At 55.5% G+C, this 25,044-nt stretch overlaps 1 protein-coding gene across 11 annotated transcripts in view; it reads left to right on the forward strand.

Moving 5' to 3' along the window:
- NR6A1 (nuclear receptor subfamily 6 group A member 1) overlaps nt 1–25,044 on the forward strand; it is an 86,909-nt gene that overhangs the window by 38,763 nt on the left and 23,102 nt on the right. For 5 of the 11 annotated variants that reach the window (XM_080561977.1, XM_080561980.1, XM_080561984.1 and 2 more), the window contains one exon: nt 24,551–24,781. In XM_080561977.1, the coding sequence (XP_080418103.1) occupies nt 24,551–24,781 (231 nt within the window). Of the gene's footprint in view, nt 1–17,534; nt 17,696–18,073; nt 19,438–19,493; nt 19,755–19,820; nt 19,840–19,864; nt 20,132–20,412; nt 20,533–24,550; nt 24,782–25,044 lie in introns of those variants that run through there. The other 6 variants (XM_080561985.1, XM_080561986.1, XM_080561981.1 and 3 more) reach the window with 6 other exon arrangements.

A 25,044-nucleotide genomic window follows, 5' to 3' on the forward strand; every position in this document is an offset into this window, starting at 1 on the left:
TGATCTCCAACTGGTTAAGTTGCTTGAATATTTTGAGGCTTGTCCTAATTGTATTGCTCTCATTATCAAAACACTAGGTCCTGTTCACTGGATGTACATTGTGATTACGAAATTAGAACCGTGTTTCACTGCATCTATGGAAAACATCGCTCCCCGGTGGGAAGCCGCTGCTGGAGCGGTCATGGAGGAAAAGATCTCCAGGCAAGGGCACCGCATCCGAGGGCGTCCTGACACGCTGCTCCTGGGGCCTGAAGGACCCTGTCACCGGTGATGGCGCTGGGAGGAGGAGCTGGGGGTTTGACCCAGTTTTCAACCCTTAGACCATGCTAAAATATTGTAGTCAACTTTGTGGTATATTCTGCTGCAGCAAATTTACCCGAGTCAAAAAGAAAGCACAGCGGAGATCTGTTGAGCCACCACAGGAAAGGCAGCGCAGGGGCACCTGGTGCTTCCCCCTGTTATTTGCGAGTCCTTTTGGCACGTCCAGTCCTGGAGAAAGGCTGTGACAAAACAGGGGAAGGAGGAATTTTTCCACAAGTTTGATCAGATCAAATAGGCTTGACCCAGACGGGTCAGCATCTGGGTCAAATACGTCTCATTTCTCTTGACACCTTGAAGCCCAGCGAGCTCAGAAGTGAGGGCTTAAATGAAAGATACTTATCTTTCTCTTCCTGTGTCATCTTTATTGTAGCTGCGGAGAAATGGGATACATGAAGAGCGTTAACCTGCGCACAGGCTTGTGGGGCTGTCTGGGGAGCGCTGCTGGTTTGCAAACAGTTGCCTTACTGGCCCCGCTTCTGATAAACTGGGTGCCCAGTCACTGCAGGGGCATCAGGAGAAGGGGAGGGGGGCTTGGTGCGGTCCTCGTCCGCGCTGGCGGTGACGTTGCTGATGGGCGAGGTGTCGTGAGGGGCGCCGCAGCAGGGGAGCTCGCGGCAGGAGGCAGGCTCCCGGCGGAGAGGCAGTTTGTCAGCGGGGCGACGGGAAGGAAAGGGGGCTTAACGGATAGGGGTGCCCTTAGACAAAGTCCTTGTGCTATGACGTGTTACTGTCCGTCCATTGACTGATTTTATTAAAACGTTCCAGCAGTCCCCAGTAGGAATTAGTGTAGCTCCTGAAGCTGGGGGCTGTGAGCTGCTGGACTTGGGGCTGCTCAGCAGGGAGCGGAGGGGCCTCCCTCCTGGCTGCATGGCTCACGTTCATGGTCGTTACTCTTCCTTGGCCTCACTGCTGGTGAGAGTAAGTTAAGTTGTGCAAAGCCAAAAGCCGTTCTGACCCGCTGAGCAGATCCTGGAGTCGAGACCCGCGTTGTATGGCCTTACCTCTTCCACCCGCCCGCTGCGTGCCCCGTGAGGCAGGCCAGCCGGGCTGTCTTCTTACGCCTCTCCACCTCTGTTCCTCTTCTGGGGTAATCGAAACGTGTCTATGGTCCCGTTCAGTCAGGCGAGACTGAAAATCAAACTATTTAAGAAAACAGTTTGGACAAAAGTTAATTTGGGTCAAAGAGGGATTAACTGGGGAAAATGTTCCTACTCGTTCATCCATCTGCTAAGAAGTAAGCGGGTAAAAGCTTGAAAAGAAACCTTGCTGAGCCCGTTTTATGAGTTATTTTGTATGTGCTCGGTCCTTTTGGTAGCTGTCAATACTTAAATCTGTCTGCATCAATGAGGAAGGGAATAGATTGATTTGAGAGCAAATTCAAAGGGGAAAGATTTGGCCAGTGGCATGATGAAAGGCAGAAGCGTAGGTAGGATGGGATTAAGCAGAAGTACTCTTGGTATTGACCACACGGTCAGAGGCCTCCACTACTTCTAACAGTCATATTTAGGGCTAACTTGATACCTCTTTTGCATGAAAAAGGAGGGAAAAAATCAAAAACATCGGCATGAAACTGAGGGAGATAGCAATTGTTTGCTAAAACTGATAGAAATTGACGAAGACTCACTACAAAGCCTGAGGAGCAGCCTAGGGGAAGCCCACATCGGGAAGGCCCTCAGATTTGGGGCTGAAAACTGGAGGAATCGCCGGCAGCCGGCAGGCTCCTGGGGCTGCCCTGCCACTGCTGGAATCCGGCCGCCGTGCGGGACCGCGCGCGGCCTCGGGGCTTGTCCCGGTGAATCCCCGACAAAGAGCCCTGGGCTTCCTTCTTGCCTCTCTGTGCATGCAGTTTCCTCTCTCCTGTAAAACCTCAGTTAAAAGAAAAGCAGCCTTTACGAGGGGAATTACATCAGCCACCCGAAGCACTGCCACTGGAACGCGTTCTGTACACAGACCGCGGTAGCGCACCGCTGCGCTGGGTGCTGTGCAAAGTCAGTTTTCCTCGCAACGTTGGAGAGTCAGGGAGTAGCTCGAATCTGCTCACTTGAGAAGTAAACAAGAGGAAAATACAAAGGAGTAAGACCAAAACTAAATAACAAGTCAGTGGAAGAGCCAGGAACGGGTTCTGCTAACTGTGCATGTATTTGTTTTTTAGGGTATGCTGCCAGTATTAATAACAAAAGAGTTGGCTCAGTTTCCACATTTCAGCTATGAAAAATGCATGTCTGTATTCCTGTAATCAGGGGAGCACTTGTACTCAAAGAGAGGAGCGCTGCAGGTTAGCACTCTGACTGTGTCCCTGTGGCTGTCTTTTTCTCGGCGGCTGTCACCTTCTGTAGTCATCAAGTGGATAAAGAATTTTTGTCATGCTGCTTCATGAATGAAGTCTGTGCTCTTAAAGAGCATAAGAATTAGCTCTGAAGTGTGCATTATCACAAAGCGTATAATGACGTTGGAAATCATAAAAACTCAAATATACTTTCCTCTCTATTTTCCATTTCTCTTATCACGGCTCTGAGGAGGTTCAGAATCTGTTTTTAGTTTGTCGCATTTGTTGTGTTTTTTTTTTTTTTTTCCCTAGCTGCTGCAAAAATGCTTGGGATCATGGCGAACTACCAGCCCTTTGCTTTTTGCATCATTCAAAAACCTTCCATTTAGAAACCATTCTGATATCTTGGTGGTTTTTTTCTTCTTCGTCTTTTTTTAACTACTAAGGAAATTTGCATGAAAATGGAATCATTGTTTCTGAAGAGTTCCATCTGCTCCCGCTGCTTATTCTGTAGCTGAAGTCATAATCCTCTGTTTGTGACATTTCCCATTGAAGAGATTTTTGGCTTGTTAGGGTTTCAGCACAACATTTCAGAACAGGGGACATAGAGATGCTTCACCTATATATATATATATATATATAAAAGAGGTGCCATCTGCAGTGGCTGCACTGCCGTTCCGCAGGGACTGGACGGGTAGGAAATAGGGCAGGCAGGAGGTGCGCCGGGCAAGGCTTAGGAAGGGAGAAGGAATTTCCTCACGTTGTCAAAGCTTTGGCTAGGCGTACTGCAGGCACATTGGTCTGTGGGCAGCTCAGTGCATGCAGCCCGGCCTCTGGCTGAGGTGGGCACGCAGGGCCGATTCGGGGTTATACCGGTACTCGAACCAGCTGCAGGGAAGGGGCGAAGCCCTGTAACGGGAGGCAGCAGCCGGGCGTCCTCCGGCAGCTACCGAGGGTCCCTCGGATGTTCCTGGAGGAGCTCCCACGGCCCTGCAACTCCTTCAGGAGAATTTCCTGCAGATGGGAAGGGAACCTTGTTGTTCTAATTCCTCCCCTTCCTGGGGTCTGTGCGTTTTACGTGCGCGTGTATGTAGCACCGTCCCGTGCGCGTGTGTGGGAATGTGAAACGCATTCCTGCAGCGGGAGCAATAGGAAATGGAGAATCCTGTGAGCCGCAAAGTTATACTTGTCCTGCTAGGACCTCTGTCGCTATGCAGAAATACTGCAGGAAAGTGGGTCACAACGCAGAGCTCCGAGCGGCGCAGCCGGCGCCAGCCTCGCTGCAAGGCTGGTGGCTCTGGGCGCGCGGGGCGGGCACGGGGCTGCCACCGGCCCTCGGGGCTGCCCGGAGAGCGTTCGTCCCCTCGCCCTGCACCCCCGTTTGAGGGAGTGCTTCCTGCATCTGTGAGGTACCTGCGAAAGGCACGGCATGCGTATGAACCAGGCTGTGTTTTAAGGCAGGCAGTGTTTAGTTCTGCTGAGGAAAACAATTGCTCTCAGACGTCCTTCAAATCTTAGCTTTACATTTTCTCTATTAATCGCCATGTGGTGTGTGCACGTACCCTTGTGAGCACCTTGTGTGCTCGGGGACTGCTCTGTTAGCCCAGGAGCAGTGCCCAAAATGGCCTTCCCAGCACTATTGCTGCAGATTGAGTGACTGTGCCCTGCCTCCCCGGCTCTCTGACTGTCCCAGGACGGCCACTAGGGCCCCTGCCCTTCCCCAGGCAGCGCCACGTCCATGCGCCGCCGGCCGGGCGCGATGCGGGTGGGTGGCTGGAGCGAGAGCCATCCCCGGCTGGTGCTGCCCCACGAGCCCGCGCCCTGGGCTGGCCTCTCCCGGCCAAGCTGCCCTCCCTGGGGAGAGCTCTTCACCTGGGAATCGCCTCCGCTGCGCTGCTGGGCCGCAGCTCTGCCTGCAGCCGAGCACAGCCTTACAGTCCTGCAACTCTCTGCCCAGATCAGATTTGTAATTCTCCTCTTTAGGGACAAGGATAGCTGATACCAACAGATCCGCAGACCTGCGTACGGTTGTGGTTTGTAAGCTCCACAGGAAATACACTTAGCTAAACAAAGCCATAATTACGTGCAGCTCCCTACCTCTGTTTTCTTGCTGTTCTTTATCACGTTAATGCTCAAGTACCTGCTGTTTAGGAAAGCTCGCTCTCGTGCCCCTGTTGCCAGCATCAGGTCCCGCTCCGTCTCGTCTTCTCCTATCTGCCCTTGGCCCCTAGAGCCCTTCGGGGCCCGCCTGAGGCTGCTTGTCCGGTGGCACCCGGTCACGCAGCCGCCTCCGGGGGCTGCACCAGAGCCCCCGGCCCTTGGCACAGCAGTGCGGGGCTCCAGCCAGCCCGGCTGCAGGTGGGGAAGGACAGACAGACGGATGGACGGACGGACAGACAGACAGACGGATGGGCGGACGGACGGACGGACGCTGCGCAGCGTGCGACCTCCCGGCGCAGCACGCAGCCCGCACGCTGTGGTCACGGGCCTGGCATCCCACAACGTTGGTCGGAGGCAGAGGGGGGCAGTGGGTGCGGGCGGAGGGTGACGGGCTGCAACCTGCAGGTACCGAGCGCCAGGCGGGGGCTGCTGCTGGCTCCCAGCGTGACTGAACGCCGGCAAATCTGTGCGGAGGCGCTCTTCTGACGGGTGTAAGCAAGCCGCCCCTCCTCAGGGGGAAAAACCCTCTGTAAAAGTTTGGTTTGAGTATCGGCGCCTTCGTTTTTGAGGAGGGGTCTCTCACACATCCGACAACCCCAGGAAGACGTAGGCCTTCCAGTCTGGGTCGCGCTGCTGGAGCTCTTCTGGGTTGGGTGCTGCGTGTAAGGCTGTGAGCGTCGCCTTGCTGCACGAGCGGGGCCGGGGCTTCTCTGTTTGTCCTCCAGAGCCGCTTAGACGTCTGGCTGTAACACTGCATGGCACTAGCATGTACACATCACCTCAAACAAAGGGCCTTGCATCGCTGTTTGCATGTGATTTTTTTTTTTCCTTTTAAAATTAATTCCGCTTTCTATTTCCGCGTGCAGAAGCACAGCAGTGCACACGTATGACCCAAGTACAAATTCTGCACAGCTACAGCCAAGGTATAAACGGGACCAGAAATTACATGTAGCTCCGTGATTTAATTTTCTCTGACATATTGAGTCTATGTTTTAGCCTACAGAACTCCACAGCTGTGCCCTAATTCTCTTTTCCTTGTGATCTCAGCATCGCTGCCTTTTAAGGCATTGCTATTCTGGGAGCTCAGCAGGACACCGTGTTACACTGCCACCGGGAGCTTGGCAGTGCTGCCACTGCAGAGAGCGGCTCCTCGCCGGACTGGCAGATAGTACGTGCAAGGAGAAGTTTTCAGATCTAGTCGGTGGGGGATACCAGAAGAGAGCACTTCATATTCCGCGTAATAACATACATTAAACTGTAGGTGCGGGGCTTCTGCTGTGATTTCTGTCCGAGGGCACGAGAAAAACATTTATGTTTTCTTACAAATAATGTGCAGTAATGTAATTGGATAAGACCTGTGTCTGAGAAGGCAATTCATTCACACAGAAAAAGATGGCAATCTATCTCCTTTGCTTTCAATAATAGAGTCACTGCCCTGTAGGTATTTACGCTCTGTTTTGTGAAGCGGTGTTTGGATCTGCAGAGCTAACAGGCCTAACTCTTATATTATGTATTTAACCAAATAGTGACTGGGTTTTAATTCTAGTGCTGCCTCTTTCTAAGGTCTTGGAGTTGCTCTTATGGATGTGGTGTGGCACGGTTTGCTGAATTTGCTAAGTCTGGGGTAGGAACTTGGTAGCTGCGATTTAGGCTGCTCCTGCACGTGGTGTGGCACCCTTGCTGTGTTCAGATCTGTGAACGTGACCATTCAGAGAATGTCTCCTGTGAGCAGCACAGGCTGATTTTCTGTAGTGGGTGTGCTGCAAAGTCTCCGAAACGCAGCACAAATAGCCCCGTATTTCCGCTGATAAGGTGCCTTGTGGTAAGCGCTAGGAGGTTCTTTATTTGCCTTGATTTCAAGGTACATACCACAAACACTAATGCAGTTTTTTTCTGTTACAACTTTTAAAAAACAAATAGGCGAGCAACCTGGAAAGAAATCTGTCTGTAAACACAATTGGAATTTCAGAAATCTAACTTTGAAATCCAGGATTAGTTGCTGGGGCAGGCCACTCCGGTTCCCACCCTGGCTCTCACGCTCTGGCTCCGCGCCGCGGCGCTGCGTGGTGCTGGCCGGGGTCGGGGCCATGCTGGCGCCTGCGGCAGCCCCGCACCAGGCTCGGCACGGCCGTGCTGCGACACCGCCGGCTCCTCTCAGCCCCGTTCCCTTTATGTAATCTGCCCTTTTTGTATTCCCAGCACAACAAAGCTACTAACACCTGAATAGCAGCAGTGGGCTTCGTGAGGTTTTGGCCGGGGGCAGACCAGCTCCCCGGCGGTCGCGGGGGAAGGCGGGCTCCTTCGGTGGGTAGTTAGAAGCATCTGTTAGGAAATTATCACTTAGCTGTGGTAGGTATCCTCAGAGAGCAGTTCAGCACACCTTAATTAAGGTTGCTAATTCCTGTCAGGCAGCTGCTTGCGAACCTGGAAGAAATGGTTTTGCTCCTTGGCTTGTAGAGGAGCGAGCCTCTTAACCTGCGAAGCATAGCAGGTGGGAATCCCTCCGGTCCTGGTTCCAGCTCTGGCGGTCTGTTGCTTTTCATCTTAGATACAAATATTGCTTCCGTAATTAACAGAGGCATTAACCCGCACCAGCTATTAGACGTCGTACAAGCTCAGCGTTACCAAAAAGCTGCTCCATCAGCTGTGCTCCAGCGCAGCATCGACTCGGGCTCCTGTTCTCCCGGCTGGAGAAGATGGTTTCCACGTTATTCTGGGCCTTGATGGAAGGCGGTGTAGGACTTCCCGGTTCCCTTTGAGGAGTGGGCCGAGCCTGTAGGGACCGTGTCACCGACCGGCTCTCAGCCCGGCACCCGGCACTGCGTGAAGCCGTTACGGCTGCGAGAGTGCGAGCAGTCAGCCCGTCAGCCGAGGGCAGGCCGGGCAGCAGCTGCTGGGTGACCTGCGTTACGGGCTGAAGTAGGTGCCTTGGTTCCAGCACGCTGCTGGCTGCCCCGGGCGGCAAACACCGCTCGTTTCTGCCGCTCGGACGGGGCCTGGGCGCTTGGGGCCCATGGGCTGGGAGGGGAACGCCTGCTCCCGGGGGGACACGGGCACGGAAAGCAGAGTCAGGAGGTGACGGCAGTGGGAGAATGCTGCAGGTGGTGGAAACCGCTGGGGAACCCAGGGCGCTGGGTAGGATTGCCAGTCGAAAAGGACAGATGAAAAATTGAAGCCACTTCTATGCGTCCTGAATTCACAAATGCCCCCAAAACATCTGCGGTTGCTCTGAGAAGAAATGCAAAGGCCAAGAAACCCTCGTAACGATGACAAAGTGGGTAAAGAACAAGCCACTTGGCTTACTTTGCTGCCAGCACTGAATTTCAGAGGACAAATGAAACCTCTGCTGGCCTGCCAAAAGGACTCGGATGTGGAGAATTATTTTGTGCTTAAATGTCTTTCTCTAAAATAAATCTAAGTTCTACTTCAGGAAAGAAAAAAAAATTAATAGTTGTAATTTGTTGTTTCCTCTGCATCTGCTTTGGCCACCGCCTGCGACCTGGTCGGGGTCGCATGGGGCTGGCTGGGCTGAGGTCAGCGGCTTTATGGCGGCGCCGCTGGGCCGCCCGTGGGTGGCAGAGACACCGTGAACACAAACGTCAGCGAGGGCACGGTCATTTCTGGTTATAACTGTTCGGCTGACTGGTGTCCCAGGTCTGCTCAAGCAGCTTTTTATAAATATATATATAATATATAAAAAAGTTGTTATGAGATACATGGGGGAGAATGAGAGAGGGAGGACATCGCTGCTGTACAGACCCCAAACTGCTGCCAGCACGAGGGGCGTTTCTGCATCGTGCGAAAGTAACGCGTGGCAGCGCTGCTCTCCCAAAGGAAACCGCCCCCTGCCACCACGCAGCACGTCCCAGCAGAGCTGCTAATCCTGCTCGGCTCAGCACCTTCCTGCCTCTTCCAGCGCCTGTCGAGCGATCCCGCTGCGCGCAGGGATTGCAGAGCTGCACACAAAGGAATGCCGTCAGCAGAGCAGCAGCGGCTGGTCCGGTCCTGGGTGCGCGGGTCCCCGTTAGGTACAGATGCCGCGGTGAGACGGGCTTCTGTGGGCAGGGCTGCTGACAGCAAAGAAAGAGGGGAAAATTAAAATGTTTGCAGTGAAGTACCTTGGGAGGAGCATGCCACAATATTCAGGGACTCTTAATGTCCTGAGGACAAAGTTGGAGGAATTCAAAGAAATAAAATCTCTTGGACGGCTGTGACAAACCAGAGCGCTGTTACATTACATTTCATGTATTTTAAATGACTCGGGTGTTCTCTCCTGTGTCGGCTTTACAGCGCTGTCATCTGGAAGACAAAATGTAGAGCTGTGCTTTCCCAGCAGAGCTGCGCTGGGTCCGTACTGGCTGCACCTAGACGAGCAGACGTTGTGTGAACCGAAAAATTACCCCGTAACTGAACCAGCGCAGATGTAGGCTTCTGAAGGGTCTTCTCATGGGAGGCAGGTATTGACCAGCTACCAATTAAGGTGGCACGAGGCTGGATCACGTGGAAAATAGCGTGTGAAGATGGAGTTAAGGGCAGTATCGGGAGGCATATGTGTCCAGGGGTCAACCTGATCCCCAGAGACCCACCATGCGGAGCGAGTTCTCGCCTCCTGAGCAGGTACCTGGCACAGAGCAGATCTGCTGCTGCGTGAGCCCGCCAGGTACCCGGCAATGAGAGGCTCATCCTAGTGTCAGTCGGCTGCAAAAGCACAGGAGGGCACACTTTTGAATGGGCTTGCTGAAAACAGAGGAATATTGGTTTTAAAGATTCCCTTTATTTTTATTTTTTTTTCTGTGTTTGGAGAAGAGTGCAATTTGTCAGTTCCTTGCGAACTTGCCCTTGTTGGTGTATCCTGCCCTAGTCCTCTTCCTGTCTACTCAATTTCTTTGGTGGCTGTGGGTTGTTGTTGTTGTTTTTCCTGGGTGCAAGGTGATCGCTTTTCCCAGTTCCTCCTGCTTTCCTTCTCATTTGCGCAGTTATGGGAAATCCCTCAGTCTGCAGAAGACCCCGTTTATCTTTGAACTCTCTCTCTATGTAGAACAGTTTCATGACTACAGGAATTTCATCCCCAAAATGTGTTGCAGTCCTGGGGATTTGTTTTATTTACTGCCAGTTGTAGCTGCTACCCGTATGTAGTAGCTTTCCTCCTCGAGTGCATCGTCTTATTACAATAGATTTTAATATTGGATTTACCAAATGTTACTGCCTGATGCTCCAGTAGCATCGCGTAAGACACGTCACAGTAGATACGGGCTTTAAAGATTGTTTTAAATGGCTTTAATACAGACAGAGGTCAGAAAAGGCAAGATAACAGCAAAAGAGGCTATGTCAAAAAGTAATTAGAGCAGGACAAATGGATTGTGCAGGCATGTCGAAGGCTGTTATTTCTGTAGGCAGTGAGTAGGAAAGGTGTTAATGTAATGTGACAGATCTGGAGCAAAAATGAGGGTGCAGGGAAAACAAATAGGAGCTGACCAATGGAATGATCTAAATTATGAGGTTTGCTTTAACATAATTTGATAACACATGAAAGAAGTGTTTAGTGTAGTTTCTTTGAAAATCGAATTGTCTTAAAGACTGCGTGTTTGGTTCAGCCTTCGCACCCCGAGGAGCAGTGCCCGCTCCGCGGCAGTCCTGCTGCGCAGCAGTAATAGGGTAACAGGCATGGGAACAGTTTGCCCTGTGCAGCTTCACGAATGGAGAGAAGATTTTTTTACTAGTGTTAATCTAGTAAGATTGGCTTTTATTTGCAGTCATGTACGTCTCAATCGGGGACCTCGTGCTATCTGGCGTGGGTGGTATCCGGGGCCTAGGAGCCGCTGGTATGGATTACACGAGGACTGAGAGCCTGTATTATTGGACGGGAAGGGCTGGGATCACATTTAGCGGACGGAAGATGGGCAGGTAGCAGTTATTTTTTCAGGACCTGGCTGTTGTGCTATGCAAAAGAGAGAGCAATGTTACACGGAGGCAGGAGGCAGCAATGCAGAAATACCCTGAATTTCCAGGCTGCTCCAGAGGACAGAGCAGAACAGAAGATTTACCTTCCCGGGTACTGTCCTCCCCTGCAGTGTCATGTTGAAATGCCACTACCTGCTGTACAAGCCAGGGTTGGACTTTTCAGGAGGAACAACCTTTACAGTTTATGGCAGTGTTTTTCCAGCAGCTGCCATAAGCAGAAACTTGAAATGATGAAAGCATTTCTCAAGGAGCTGCAGATAAAGCTTTGGACTGGATGCGTAGGGCTAGACAATGAAAGCCCTCAAGGATTCAGAGCCCATGGAAAATCGTGTTCCCAGCCAGCTGGGCTTGCCATTGACCCCTCACCCTGGTGTAACAGCGCCGGGTACATCCCAGTGCCACGTCTGCTCTCCCGGTTGGCCTTCCTTCCCGGCTTGAGTCCCTCTAGGAATGAAGTGGAAGTCGCACTGGTCCGTTTTGTCAGTATGGGGGCGTTCCTGCCCTGCTGTCCAGGGTCGTCTTCTCTTTGCTGAAGTTTTACTTCTAATAATCGCAGTTTCCGTGGATTTTGACGTTTTGCGGTTTCGTCTAAACTTCATATGATCTCATGAAATAATGGTGGTTTATAGGTGGCTCAAGTGAGGTACATCAGCAGTGGTAAATCATCCAGTCTTCAGCCCGAGGAGGTGTTGGCAGTTAAGAACAGAAACTGGGAGCTCTGACGATGTTCTTTTTTTCAGTGAAAAATGCTGTTCTCTGATTTGGTGCGTTCTTGGCTAGTTACCTGGGAACAAAAGGAAGGTCTGTGGGTACTGTCAGGTGTAGCAAACTTTTATTCCACGGTTTTATTCCCATTGTTGTAAATTCTAGAAGGAAAAGCTGTTCAGCTTTTCTTTCTCTTCAAAAACATAGAGAAAGGTGCTGCGGTCCTGCTGCAGGATGCTGTGGGGTGCTGCAGGGTGCTGCAGGGTGCTGCGGGATGCTGCGGGATGCTGAGGGGTGCTGTGGGGTGCTGCAGGATGCTGCGGGATGCTGCGGGGTGCTGTGGGGTGCTGCGGGATGCTGCAGGATGCTGCGGGGTGCTGCGGGATGCTGCAGGGTGCTGCAGGGTGCTGTGGGGTGCTGCAGGATGCTGTGGGGTGCTGCGGGGTGCTGCGGGATGCTGCGGGATGCTGCGGGGTGCTGTGGGGTGCTGCAGGATGCTGCAGGGTGCTGCGGGGTGCTGCAGGCTGCTGCGGGGTGCTGCGGGATGCTGCAGGATGCTGCAGGGTGCTGAGGGGTGCTGAGGGGTGCTGCGGGATGCTGTGGGGTGCTGTGGGATGCTGCAGGGTGCTGCAGGGTGCTGCGGGGTGCTGCGGGATGCTGCAGGCTGCTGCGGGGTGCTGCGGGATGCTGCAGGCTGCTGCGGGGTGCTGCAGGGTGCTGCGGGGTGCTGCGGGATGCTGCAGGGTGCTGAGGGGTGCTGCGGGGTGCTGCGGGATGCTGCAGGCTGCTGCCCCCTCCTGTCCAGCCACCGGCCCGGCAGCACCACCCGCGCAAGGCGAGGGCCCAGCAGCGCAGCAGCGGGTTCCAGGCCCGCAGCGAATGCGGGCCTGATCCTGCAGGGCTGGGGCAAGGCGGCGGCGTGTGGGATGCGTCCCTGCGGGATGCTCCCGGGGGAGGGCGAGGACAGGGCCCTGCCTCACCGCAGTGGATAGTAAGGCTTGGGAGTAATGCGTTCTTAAAACTCGTTGTAAATCCCTAGGATTACAAACTGCGGCCGTTTTTCCTCTCAGCAGAGTGCAAGCAGTTCTCTCTGCTTGGCAGCGGCCCTGCTTACGGCACACGCAGCTCGTGCCTCGGTGCTCAGCATCGCCCTGGTGTCACACATTCCTGCAGGTCAGCCTCGCTGCTCTGGCTGCCAGCGATGCGCGGGAGGCACGGAGCAGTGCACGGGGGGCATTTGTGCCACACTCCTGGTGATCTCAAACAGCTAATTAGCAACCGTGGTCGTAAAAACGTGTCTGGTGCAGGGTCAGGATCCGCAGCTTTAGCTGTGGAGTGTTTTCCCCCTTCGTTTTGCTGCCTGAGCTGGCGCCTGGGGAAACGCCCTCTCACTGTGGTTTGCGGTGGCAGCGCCCGGGTAGCAGGCACCTCTCATCCGCTGAGCTGGCTGCTTGGAAGCACTGGTCAGGGCTGTGATACTACTGGTTCTAAGGGCACGCCGTCAGCCTGCTGCTGTTATTGTTATGAAAAACACCGGTGATCCTGTGGCCAGGCCAGCAGAAATCTTCTGGCTTGTCAGCTTTCCACCGACGTGCCTGGCACTTCTCCTGCCTCCTCCTCGGAAGCTCCCTTCGCCCTCTGACCCCAACGCCTCCCCTCTCTTCCTGCCTCCTGGCCAACGTCTGCAGTTGCTGTCCAGGCACGGACCCATTTTGGTTTTGGATGAAGAGATTTCTGCTAATTTGTGCGTGCGCTCGTGGCCAAGGTGTGTGCCAGGCCTCGGGGTGCCCTGTGCCGTGGCAGAGCCGTGTGTGCACCCCCCCTGTGCCCTGGGGGCTCGGTGCCGGGAAGGAAAAGCCGCTGGTGCCAGGAGCGGCTCCGACGCGGTGCCGGTGACAAGGACCCCGCTCCACGGCTCCCGAAGGCTTTCTGGAATGCTCCGAGGCCGTGGGGCCGGCCGGGCTCGCTGACTGTCGCAGAATGCCGGCGTCTGGGCAGGGGATGAAGTCATCCTGTGCCGAGAGGAGCTCTTTCTGCTGAGGGTTTAGAAAGGAGCTCGATTGCCTGCTCATAGAAATGTAAAGCTTTTTCCTTTGCAATTCTCTTTTCTTGTACTTGCCCACTAAGGCAGTAAAGCCATATACTTCTCATTCCTACAATCCCATTTGTTTTCCCTTTTTCCTCTGAAGGTGACCTCTCTAAGGAGCCCTTAACCTCCCCCCAGCTTCTTCCTCTGTCTCACAGCCTCCGCTATTTGTCACCCATCGAGCAAGATGCAATGAAACGCTTCTTGCAACCCGTTCAATGGACCCGCACGGCAAATTCAGTGCCCGAGCAAACGAAAATGTAAACAAATGAAACTGGAAATCTGATAGAAAAATCCACTTTGCACAACGACCTATGAGCGATTAAAGAGGAGGAAAACTCTGAAGTCTGTGTACAGCAAGCGAACGTCTTCGGCAGAATAATTAACGCCGTGTTCCTGGTGCGTTAAATGCTAGGAGCGGTAATTACTGCATCTGTTATTAAACTGTTATCCCGAGACCTCTCACAAGTCAGACCGATGTTTGTGATCATTTCTTGCAGCCCCTTGCATAGCTTCTGAACGAGTTTCTGTTGAAAAGAGAGGCAATACACCGTTTGTGTAAAAACAAAAACAAATCACACAAACAGTAGTTTTGCACAAAGACTAGCCGTGTAAAAACAAAACAAAGCCGCTTTAATATTTTAAACACAGCTTTTTCCTGTCCTCACTTGCAGACAAGTGACCATGTTGGTAACAGGCCGAGCGCGAGCAGGTAGGATCACCACGCAGATGCATGCTGCCAGGCTTTGACTCGTACATTTGTTCAGTTTACCTTTTTTATGGCATCAGGAATTGCTCCCTGTGACTTTCACACTCACGTAGTGCTACGTTCAAGTACAAACCTTTCCGATACGCTTTGCGCAGAGTATCTGGACTGGAGAACGGGGGAAAGGAGCAGGATGCCTGGTGGAGGCGGGGGCGGCTCGCTCTGCCTCCGTCCAAGTCCCCCGCAGGGTACCCCGGGTATCTCGGTGCGTCCTCCTCTTGCTTCCTCTGCCTGGCCCTTATGGCCGTAGCGTCAGGACAATAAATCTGGTGCAGGCAGCGTCGTCACTTGTCGAGTTGTTGGCGGTGTTTTTGGCTTTTACTGTTGTGAGCTGGTAGGCTTCTGAAATGGTAGCTGTCAGTTAGAATAGCGTCTTTTTGTTCGGTTGTTTTTGTTTGGGTTGGGAATTGGCTGATTCAGGCAACATAACAGGCATAACGTAAGAACCAGCCACAACACTTTTCCTTTTACCAAAGTAGCTTTAAGGCTGTTTGGTTCAGACAATAGAATTAATCTTTCTTGTCTTCTTTTCCTGCCCTGTGCCCCATTCACAGTTTGGGCTCTCATTTTACAGAACAGTTCCAGATCTCTGCAATTATTTTCTGCCCTTAAGGATTTATTATGGACAAACTGTGACATGAGTATTTAATATAAGTGAGTTTAGAGCAATTTGGAAGATTTGGATTGTCTGGCCAATTATCCTTTTCCCAGCACCGCGTTTTGTCTATACTTGCAGTTGTTTCTGGATTTTATTTTATTTTTTATTTTTTTGGATCTCTGTTTTCAATCCTAACAGCAGTTGTGAGAGCAACATTTCATGTTGGCCTGTTATCCCGAGATTAAGGCGCTTTATTTCAGCTCCCTCTGCCCACATCACACCGCAGTGTTACAAAATAAGTGCTCCGCATTCTGGTCACACTTCTCCGAGGGGTGCCGGGAGCAGAGCAAAGCGCTCGCGTAGGATAAAGAATGTGGAGATTTTGGAGCAGGCACAATTGCAAACAGCTGTGTAAATAGCACAGCCAGGGGATGGGCTTACCTTGGCCGTGCTCTGAGGGTGCAGGATAACAGGCTCCTCTCACGAGCCCTGCTTTGGTAACCTCCGCAGTGAAAAAAGAGAGGTCAATCCGGAGAGCATGTCAAGGACTGACACAGCGGCTCCACGGATTTACAGCACGAGCACAGCAGAGGACCGGGCCCACTGCACGACTGCTTTGCAGCAACTTGCTGCCGCGCCGTGCACCTGCTTCTGCCCGAATTCGGAGCAGGACAGAACCTGGGCTGGGAGCGGGCAGAACCCTGCCGGCGGCTGGGGGGGTCCCGGCCCCACGGGCCGAGCCGGAGCAGGTTGCCCGGCCTGCCGGCGCCTGCTGCCGAGCCCTGCTGCTGCACGCACGGGGTTATTTGCATTGCTGGATGTCACCAGAAAGCAATAAAATTTCAGGCTGGGGATCAAGTGAAATATGACCTCTTTTGTTGCCTCTGTGACTTGTTTATTCTAAGCCAGCCATTTTTCAGAGCGCGGTTGAGCCCTGCAGCCCTCAGGATGAGGAACAGAAGCAGGCTGTGACTTCTGAGCTGAACCAGTGTAGGCTTCTCGAGGACAAGCTGGGTTTGGCATTGGCAGAAACTGCCAATTTTGGCTGAGTTCATCCCAGGAGGAGGGTGAGGGTGCAGATAAATGTGAGGCGGTATCTGATGAGATCTCACCGGTGCCTGTTCTGGGATTGACAGCTAAAGCAGTCACAGATTTATTGTTATGCAGGCCTGTGCTGCCACCAAGTTTGGAGGCAGACAATCCGCCTTGAGGAGAACAAGCAGCATGGATTTTCTTACGTGAGAGAAAAATTGGGAAAAGATGAAACGCTCAATGTGTCATGTAATGTTTTCCATTCTAGTGCAGGTTTTCTTTTTGGAGCTATGGCGCTAGTGTAATTTTAACTGCATTCTAGCAATAACGCTGCTGAAATTATCTGCTTTTCATTAGAGAAGTGAATGCAGGCTTACTGACAAGCACTGTAGATAACATTTTTAAGTTCTGACCCTTGTCACCAGCACACACCTCTCTGCTCTACACACACGGCTTGTGTCAGCCCACTGCGGGGCCAGGCGAGCAGAGCTGGGCTGCAAAGCCCGCTGCGGTGATTGAGGAGAAGGAAACAGCACATCCAGGAAGGACCTGGAGGGACTCACTGGCCGTTCCCTCTTTTCTAATGCATCCCTTTTTAGAATATCGCTTTAATTGTTAAGTAAATCCATTAAAACTTTCAGCTGAATTCTGATGCATGGTATGTATGGCTGTGTGCTCAGCATGGCTCCATCCAGAAGTTACTTGGAACGCGTGTGCTGCAGCAGTGAGGAGGGAGCGGGACGCGTTCCCCTGCGGTCGGACCTACAGCGCTGAGCTCCGGGGGCTCCCGCGCACCCGCGATGGCTTGGGCAGAGCGCAGAGGTGGCGGCGTTGTACGGCAGGGGGAAACAACAGTGACTGGGTCTAACGTGACCAACACGGTCTGGAAATTTAGGCCTTGCAACCTAAAAACTGGATCCTGGGTGAAACTGAGACGTGGAAGATGTGAACCACAGGCACCTGCCTCAGTGCGACACGGACGCAGTGCGTGTAGGCTGCTTTGCCAGCTGGGAGCTCAGCGAGATGCAGAGTACTGGAACGCCTGATGCCGGCTACTGGAGCCCTGCAGAAACCTCAGGATGGGCCTAGGGCATCCACGTCGAACAGAGGTTTGCCAAAGGGCTCCTCTGAGGCGCTGACGGCCAGCACTGCCCGCAGCAGCTCCTTCGGCTTCCTTCCAAAGCGCCCGGTGCTGGGCACGGCCACGGGAGATGCTGGAGCAGACACAGACACGCTGCTGCTGCTCTGGCAACTGCCACGAAGCCCGAAGCGGAGATCTGGCGCGTGGCGTGGGTCGGGACGCGTGTCCTCCCGCAGCAGCAGCACGCGGTGCCGCTCGGCGAGGGCAGGGCGCGGGTGGAGCGGGCGCTGCGGCGCCTGTGGGAGCACCCGGCGGGCACCGGGCAGGGCCCTGAAGGGAGGGACGCGGCGGGGGGGCGACCCGAGGCCCCCACCGGCTCCCCCGAGCTCCGTGAGGGGGGAGGCGGCGGCGCCGCGTCCCGCTCCCCTCGGCCCCGCTCCCCTCGGCCCCGCTGCCCCCGGCCCCGCTCCCCTCAGGCCCGTTCCCCACAGCCCCCCGGCCCCGCTGCCCCCCGGCCCCGCTGCCCCCGGCCCCCTGCCCGCAGCCCGTCCGCGGGGGCCGCCCGCCGAGCCCCGCGGTGACATCACGGCTCGTTAGCATAGGGTCGGCCCGCGGCGGCGGGCGAGGGCCGAGCAGCCCGGCCGCGCCGCGGCCATGAGGCGGCCCCGCTGAGGAGCGCGGCGCCGGGGGGATGAAGCGGGACTCGACCTGCATGGAAGGTGAGGGCGGCACGGGCCGGCCGCGGGGACGCCTCGCCCCGCGCCTTTGTTCGGGGCCGACGGCCTGGGCCCGGCCCGGGGGTGGGGGGGGGGTGTCCCGGGGACGGGGGGGAGGTGGGGGTGGATCCGGGGCGGGCGGGCCCCGAGCGCAGGGCCCGGGCCGGGGCCGGGGCCGGGGCCGGGGGGAGCGGGGCCGGGGCCGTGCGGGGCCGCCCGGTGCCCGCGGGGCTTTGTTGTGCCCGCGGGGCTCGGCTGCGGGCCGGGAGGAGGCGCGGGGCGAGGGGGCTGGTGGTGGGCCCGGCCGCCGGCGCCCGGACCGCCTCATCCGTGCGGCCATCTGGAGGAGGTTTTTCGGTATTGTTAATTATCGATGGCATCGGGGTCGTGCGGGCTCCCGATAAGGCAGCGCCGGCCCTCCTGGGAGCAGCACCCGCTGGCAGATAGGTTGCAGCCCGGTTTTCTGCCTTCCCCGGTGATGGAAGCCGGGGCAGAGCCGCCGCTGGGTGATGCCGGGCCCGGGACGGGAACGCTGCGGGGGGAGGCAGGCCGGCGGGGCTCGGCGGGGCAGGCATTGTTCGGGGCCCGGCCGGGGCAGGCAGCGCCTCGCTCCTCGTCCGCCTCCCGAGCTGGGCTCTGCGTGGTGCTGCGCCTCTCCTGCCTCCAACAGCTCCGGCGGAGACGTTCCGGGGCGGGGAAGCCAGTTTTTAACCGTGCCGCTTCGTAATTTATCGATTTTAAAAAACTCGTCTAACCCGGAGCTTAACGGGGAGCGTGCGGCGGTGCTGGGACGGGGCGAGGAGACGGTGCCCGGGTCTGGTTTTTAAATGCAGGGGAGGCCGAGAGCCGTGGGAGCCGGCTGCTGAGCCCCGAGCGGCTGCGGAGCCGGGCAGCAGCTGCAGAACGCCCCTCCGCCGAGCTGGCGGGGCACGTTTGGGCGAAGCGGGCTTTTGTTCCCCGGGCTTTGTGAAACAACTGGTTCAAATAAACCGGCGGCCTCTGCAGGGCTGCCTTTCATGCGCAGCACAAAGGCGTGGGACGGGGACCCCGGCGCGGTGTGGGCCGCGCGTGGCGCCCCGCGACGAGCCTTGGTGCGCCGGTGGTGGGCCGTCGCCGGCCGGGGGCATCAGCTGCGCGCCGTGATTTATACCTGTGCGAAAACGGGGAGCGATGCTTCCCCTGACTTTTTTACGAGGGTTTGCTTTTGATTGAGCCCTTCTCCTGCAGAAACAAAATCAATATGGAATAAGCCCGCATCTGCTGGATGTAATTACTGGGGGAGATAACAAACCGAGCTGCGCTGGCCGTTTCTCCGTCACAGCATCTCTACTTTTGTCTCCCACGCTCCAGCCGGTGCTTTTTGAAATGAGCCCGATCTTTGTGTCTCTGTAGCGCAACACCTTTTTACAGCAGAGGAGGAGGTTGCAGGCCACCTCTTTTTCCGCCCCCCACCCCCCCCCCCCTTTTTTTTCTTCCCGAGGCTTTAGGAGGCTTGTCCGTTTAAATTAACCTCTATCCCAGCTGGGCACACAAACGTTTTTGTTCCAGTTCGCAGAGGGTTGGTGCCGGCCGGGCCTGCGGCGCAGGCCGGAGGGGCAGCAGCTCCACCGGCTTTGTGCACCCTGCGGCGGCCGGGGGCCAGCCCGAGGACATGGTCCCTGCCTGCCGTCCTTCCCTGCTGGTCGCTCGCAGACCCCCAGCAGATGCACCGGGTGCCGGCGGGGCGCTCGAGGCAGCAGTGCACGGTAACGGGGCCGTTGCTCCTCAGTATTGAATTTAACCGGACCTTTTTCCCGAAACAAAAAGCCGACCATGAACGAAGTCGTGGGGAAAGATAAGGGGCAAAGGAGTCTCAGCACGTCTCTTGGTGTTTGAGGCATCGTCAGAGGTGAGAGGCGAGCGAGGCTGTGTTAGGCTTTCAGTAACACATGTGTGAGAGCTCCCCTCCCCGCGCCCCTCCCCAGGCAGCTGCTGCGGAGCAGCTTGAGGTTTAAACGCGCCTGAGCAGGGCTGCGGGTGTCGTGTCCTCGGACGAGTTAATCAAGAAGCAAAGAAACGATACGTAGGTGAAGAGATGTTAAACCTATTAATTGCAGTGTTGGGTGCCACCTGTAATCTTCGCTGTGGAAGGTTTTCTGAGCTGTAAAGTGAGTTCAGTTGCGTGAACTGGAACTCCGGAAAACTGCAGCTTTCTTTGTCTTCCCTCTCCCTTCCCAGCCAAACTAAATCCCAGCACGTTCTCTTCTTTGGATCTTTGGTGCAGGTTTTGTCTTAACTTCTTGCCTCAGTCTAGAAAATGTAGACTTTGTTTCTGCTCCACGGTATAGCACCGGTGCTCCAAACAGCACGCTGCCCGTGCGGACGCCGGCTCTGCCTCCCAAGGCGGACCCCTCGCAGGCAGCCGCGTGCTGTGGGTTTGAGCTGCACGCACAGCAGCGGGTACGGCGCCTTTTGCGGCTCTGGGAGTCGGCTGCGATGCCGCCAGCGTCTGCTCCTCTCCCGAAGGCGGCGTGCTGCCGGCCTGCTCGGGAGGCAGCAGCAGAGGCAGTGCCCTGGTGGCAGAGCTTGTTTGCACGAGTGGCACCGCTGGGAGCGGTGACGGGGGCTTGCTGGAGACCAAACACGTGTCCTGATCCTTTAGTTTATTTGCTCTGTATTTTATATACTCATTCATGGGTTTTAATGTTTTCTGTACTTGTATTTTCTGTGCCTGTGTGCAGACGTGCCCAGACAGTTGAATGCCGAGTGCTTCAACAGGAATCTGAGGTATTTCTTCTGAGAAATTCGTGGGAATTTTGTTTCAAAAATGATTCCGAGTACTCATCTCATTGATGGGAAAAGTAAGTCTTTTATGAAGTAAGTGCACGGCTTTTACCGCTTGCCGTACAACACACAGACAAGTGGAGGTCCCTCTGCTTTCTCACACTGTCTGCTGTGACTCTTGTGTAACATCATAATATTCCTGTAGAATTTGCATTGTATTAAAATGTGGTATGAAACCTACCATGACCTTTGAAAACAATACATCCTTTAATGTGGCTTTGGGGAGGGGTTAGTGAGGGAGTAGCCATAAAAATCTTCAGGGTTCAAGATGAGGTTGAGATTTTTCTGAGTGCTTTTGTCGTAGCAGCAACTGTTTGATTTAGTGGCCCCTGTTACAATAGGTTGTGAGAACAAAGCCCGAATATCCCCTGTATGAGTCCGTTACGTGTAAGACCTATCAAGAAAGCTGAATCGAAAGGTGTTTGCTCAGCCCTTTCTCCCTGACAAACCACAAACAAGCTCTTTGGAACAGCTTGGTACCCGTGGCTTTATTTCCTAACCACCATTGTCAGGAGTCGGGGAGATGAGCACCAACACACCAGGGAGGGGGGCAGGCTGCTGCGCTTTGAAATGGCTGTACCTACACCGAGCCGTGGTATTCGGTGAAATTTCAAGGTTAAGGGGGTTTGGAGCACTCCCAGTGCAAGGCTGCTTTAAATTCACCCGTGCTTTACGATTTCTGTGAAGCCCAGTGACGATTCGGCCTCAGCGATCCCAGTGTGCACTTGCACAAGGAGCTTGCGTTAAGCAGGGTGAAAAATAGCAAAGGTCAGGAGCTGGCAGACCCGCGGGCTGTGGGAGGATCGTCCTGGGCCTGAGCACAATTTCTGCAGGATTTTTTAAAGCACCCAAACTCCGAGACTTTCTGTAGGCAATTATTTTTTGTCTGCCAGTTTTGTTTGAGGAGTAGTTTACGGGGTACACGGGCATCTCTTTCTCTGTTCCCCGGAGGTTTGTTTCTTTGTTCGTGGCATGAAGCACTGCTCTGTGGTGTGTTTTAATCTGGAAACACACCCAACTAGCAGTTTCTGCAGCGAGGCATGTGCAGCCCGAGGTTATTGTGGCAGCGGGGTCATTCACACTACCTCGCCGCTGCCCTGCTCGCGGGGAAATGGGCATCGCAGGGGAAGGGTCCTGTGCTCGGTCGCTTTAATCCCCCGTGCTTCCTACGTTCTCTAGGCGACGGCCCCATTCTTCCAACAACAAAAAGCTGCGCCTGGAAATGAGCCCTCGTTTCAACGCCCCTCATCAGCCCCGCAGCCTGTGCAGCGGGGGGACGCTGCCGGAGCGCGCCAGCCCGCTCCTGCCCGTAGGCGAGAGGCCGGCGGCCGGCTGACCCGCGGCCTGCCCGCGGGCACGGGGCTGGGGGACGCGAGCACGGCCCCGGACCCGATTTATCGTGGCGGTGGTGGGAGCAGGGGGGCGCTGAGCTCGGCCCTGCAGGGAGGGCTCTGCGGCCCCGCGCTCATCCCCACCGCCTCCGCGGCTTTGCGGGAGCGTGAAGGGCGTTGGTGGCGCAGCTCCCGACGAGGAGTCGTGCCCAGGCCTCCCCGGGCGAGGGGCTCGGCCGGCCCCGGCCCGGCCTGGGAAGCCTTCAGCCGCCTTGCTCGGGGCGCACGCCTGAGGTGGGCCGGCCGGCGCAGCCGGGAGCGCGTCCCTGCGGCGGTGACGCCGTGAGGGCTGCCTCAGCTGAAGTTCGCGTTGCCTTCCTTCAGGCCTTTGTTTTAGGATCCCGTAACAATTGCGGTGATATTTGCAGAAGAATGCAAATTTGCATGCCGCACGTTAGTAAATCTTTTAAAAAATTAATGCCGATCGGTTGTGGTCACTGCTGGGTTTAAGCTGTGGGGAAAACTGCTCGTGAGTAAGAGCGGCTGGTTTGCGTTTGGGGCTGGCTTGTGTAACCGAGGGCCGGTTTCCTTTCTGCCCGAAGTGCTTGGCTCGTTTCTTTCTATCGAGCTCGTATGTTCTGCAGTAGGAAGGAGCTACGCTGGTTTGTCACAGTGCTGGGGCTACACCACGATCGGGGAGGGCCTCAGCGTGACTTCTGTCTCCTGCCACTCCAAAACCCGGCAGACAAAAATATCTGTGGCTGGGAAAGCTCCCGGTCAGGCGTGACTGAGGGAAGCCCGGCGGCGTGCGTGCGTGTGTGTGTGTGTGTGTGTGCCCAGGGGTCTGTCCAAACGCCAGGGGCTGGGTGGTGAAGCTGGGCTCCGGGTGCCTCGGGCTTGCAGCATCTGGCCCCAGGGAGCTCCAGGGAGCCATTGCCACCTCCTGGGGCCTGGGGGAGCTGCACTGTTCCTGCCCGGCAGATTGCGCTCAGGCCAAGAAATACCAGAAACGATCCGTCTGAGCCAGCACCCGCAGGAAACACACTGCGGCCAGAGACAGAAGCGTGGTTCCTCGAGTCCTGCTGACAAAACCGCAGTGATGTCCTTTCTGCCCCGCGGTGCCTCTGCCTCGCCAGGCCAGCGTGACCGAGGCATCCCGCAACGACGGTCTGGCTCTGGGGAGAGGCCAGGTGCCACACCGCACACCGTGTGTACCCAGCACGCCCCCGAGCAGTGCCCGTCTCCTGAGCACAGCTCTGTTTGCCCCGATCAGGGTTTCGTTGGGTTAAAACACGGGGGCAGGGGACGACAGAGCGTTGCTGGGTGTGCGTGGTTAACGCGCCTGGTGGTTAAACATCTGCTGGAGAAGGCTTCTGGTGCGGTGGGCTGGCGTTATTTTAGTAGGGCTGACTTTTAACGTGAAGCAGGATTTAGGTCTCCCCGTGCAGATGCAAGATAATGAGACTACATCTAGGTTAACGAAGTCAGTTGCTTTAGCCATCATTTACTTTTTCCTTTCTGTTTGACATCCACGTCTATGAAGATTACTGCGTGCTCGCAGAGGTTCTCGCTGAGCCGTGCATCATCCCTCTTCTGTCTCACAGGGGCTGTTAAAGCCGTAAGATACTGAATTTAATATGACAGCTCCTATTGCTGGGGGTCGTACAATTTACATGTTTTGTCATCCAGAGGCCTTCCAAAGGTTTGGAACAGGAAAAGTAAAACCAAGTCACAGCAGCTTAACCTTGTTGTCGGTCCTGTGGTAACGTTCGCTCGGGTTGCGGACGCATGAACTGCGCAGCGAGGCTCTCCACGAGGTGGCCGTGCCCCCATGCCCCCCTGCCTGTCCTGTGTCCTGGCTGTACCCAGGGCCCCGTCCCGGCGCGTGGCGCAGCGCCCAGCCGCTGCCCGCCAGGCACCTTCACACCCTGCTGTGTCGGCTGGCGCAGGGCGCCGCAGCCCCTTTTTCCTCTCTGCTGGTCCCTGCGAAGCTCAGAAGGGGCTGCAGGGCAGAGCTGAGCTCTCAGGCCCGCTGGAAGGGTCCTGGCCCAGCTCTGGGGAAAGCCGTGGATGGAGCCCCCTGCTTCGGCGACGCGTTACTGCTCTGCAGTGCTGTGCCCTGGGTCTGGACGAGTGTGACACGCTCACCTCCGTCAAACCTGGCCTTACAGAAATGCAGGATTTCCTTCCTGGTGTGTGCCCGCAGTGGGTGCTGTTAACACCAGCTATTGAGAGGAACGTTCAAGCAAAAAAAAAGATTGGGAATAAACTTCGGAGGCAATGCGGCTTTCTTGTGCTCTGCTGGTGGGAAAATACAGCGCCCATTTCTCTGAGCACACACAGGCCGGTGCCGGGGAGGCTGCTCGGGGCTCGCTCTGCCCAGGTGGTGGGGAGCGATGTGCCCCAAGGCTGCTCGGGGAGCAAAGAAACTTCTGTGAGACGCGCAGGTAGCCGCGGTGGTAGGATCTGCTGCAGGCTTGCACACGCACTCCTCACAGTCTAAAAAGCAACTCCTTTTCCAGACCGCTTTGAGTTTCTGGTAAACCGTATGACTAAGAAAGAGGGTTTCTGTATGATCAACTGTGAAATGCGCTGCTTTGAGTAGGTTTTGGGCAATGAAGGCAACTCCAGTCCCGTAGGGGCAGGTCGGGTCACTTGGGGAAGCCGGATCGCTGACCACAGAGCCCTTTCCCTTCTCTTCCAGATGACCGGGTTGACCAGCGAACCTGCCTGATCTGCGGGGACAGAGCCACGGGTCTGCACTATGGGATCATCTCCTGCGAGGGCTGCAAGGGGTTTTTCAAAAGGAGCATTTGCAACAAGCGGGTTTACAGATGCAGCCGAGACAAGAACTGCGTCATGTCACGCAAGCAGCGCAACAGATGCCAGTACTGCCGGCTGCTCAAATGCCTCCAGATGGGGATGAACCGAAAAGGTAAAGAAACCTGAACTTTGGGTGCCGTATGTGCAGGCGTGAGCCACACGGTCCAGCTGGTCTTTCTGGGACAGAATCTGCCTTTTCCCTCTCGGGCCGCCTAAATAACCAAAACTAAAATGAATCTTGTCCTGTCTTAAATCCGTTGGCTTGCCTCTGCCACCCCTGCTCCTGAGGGTTCAGGGCTGCCCGGGTTCGGTCGGTCTGTCTGTCTGTGAGAGCTGAGGCTTGCAGCTGCTGGCCTGCGACAAGTGCAAGTGGCC

The sequence above is a fragment of the Anser brachyrhynchus genome (assembly GCF_964034855.1).
Source record: "Anser brachyrhynchus genome assembly, chromosome: 19".
In the NCBI taxonomy this organism is placed as follows: Eukaryota; Metazoa; Chordata; class Aves; order Anseriformes; family Anatidae; genus Anser; species Anser brachyrhynchus.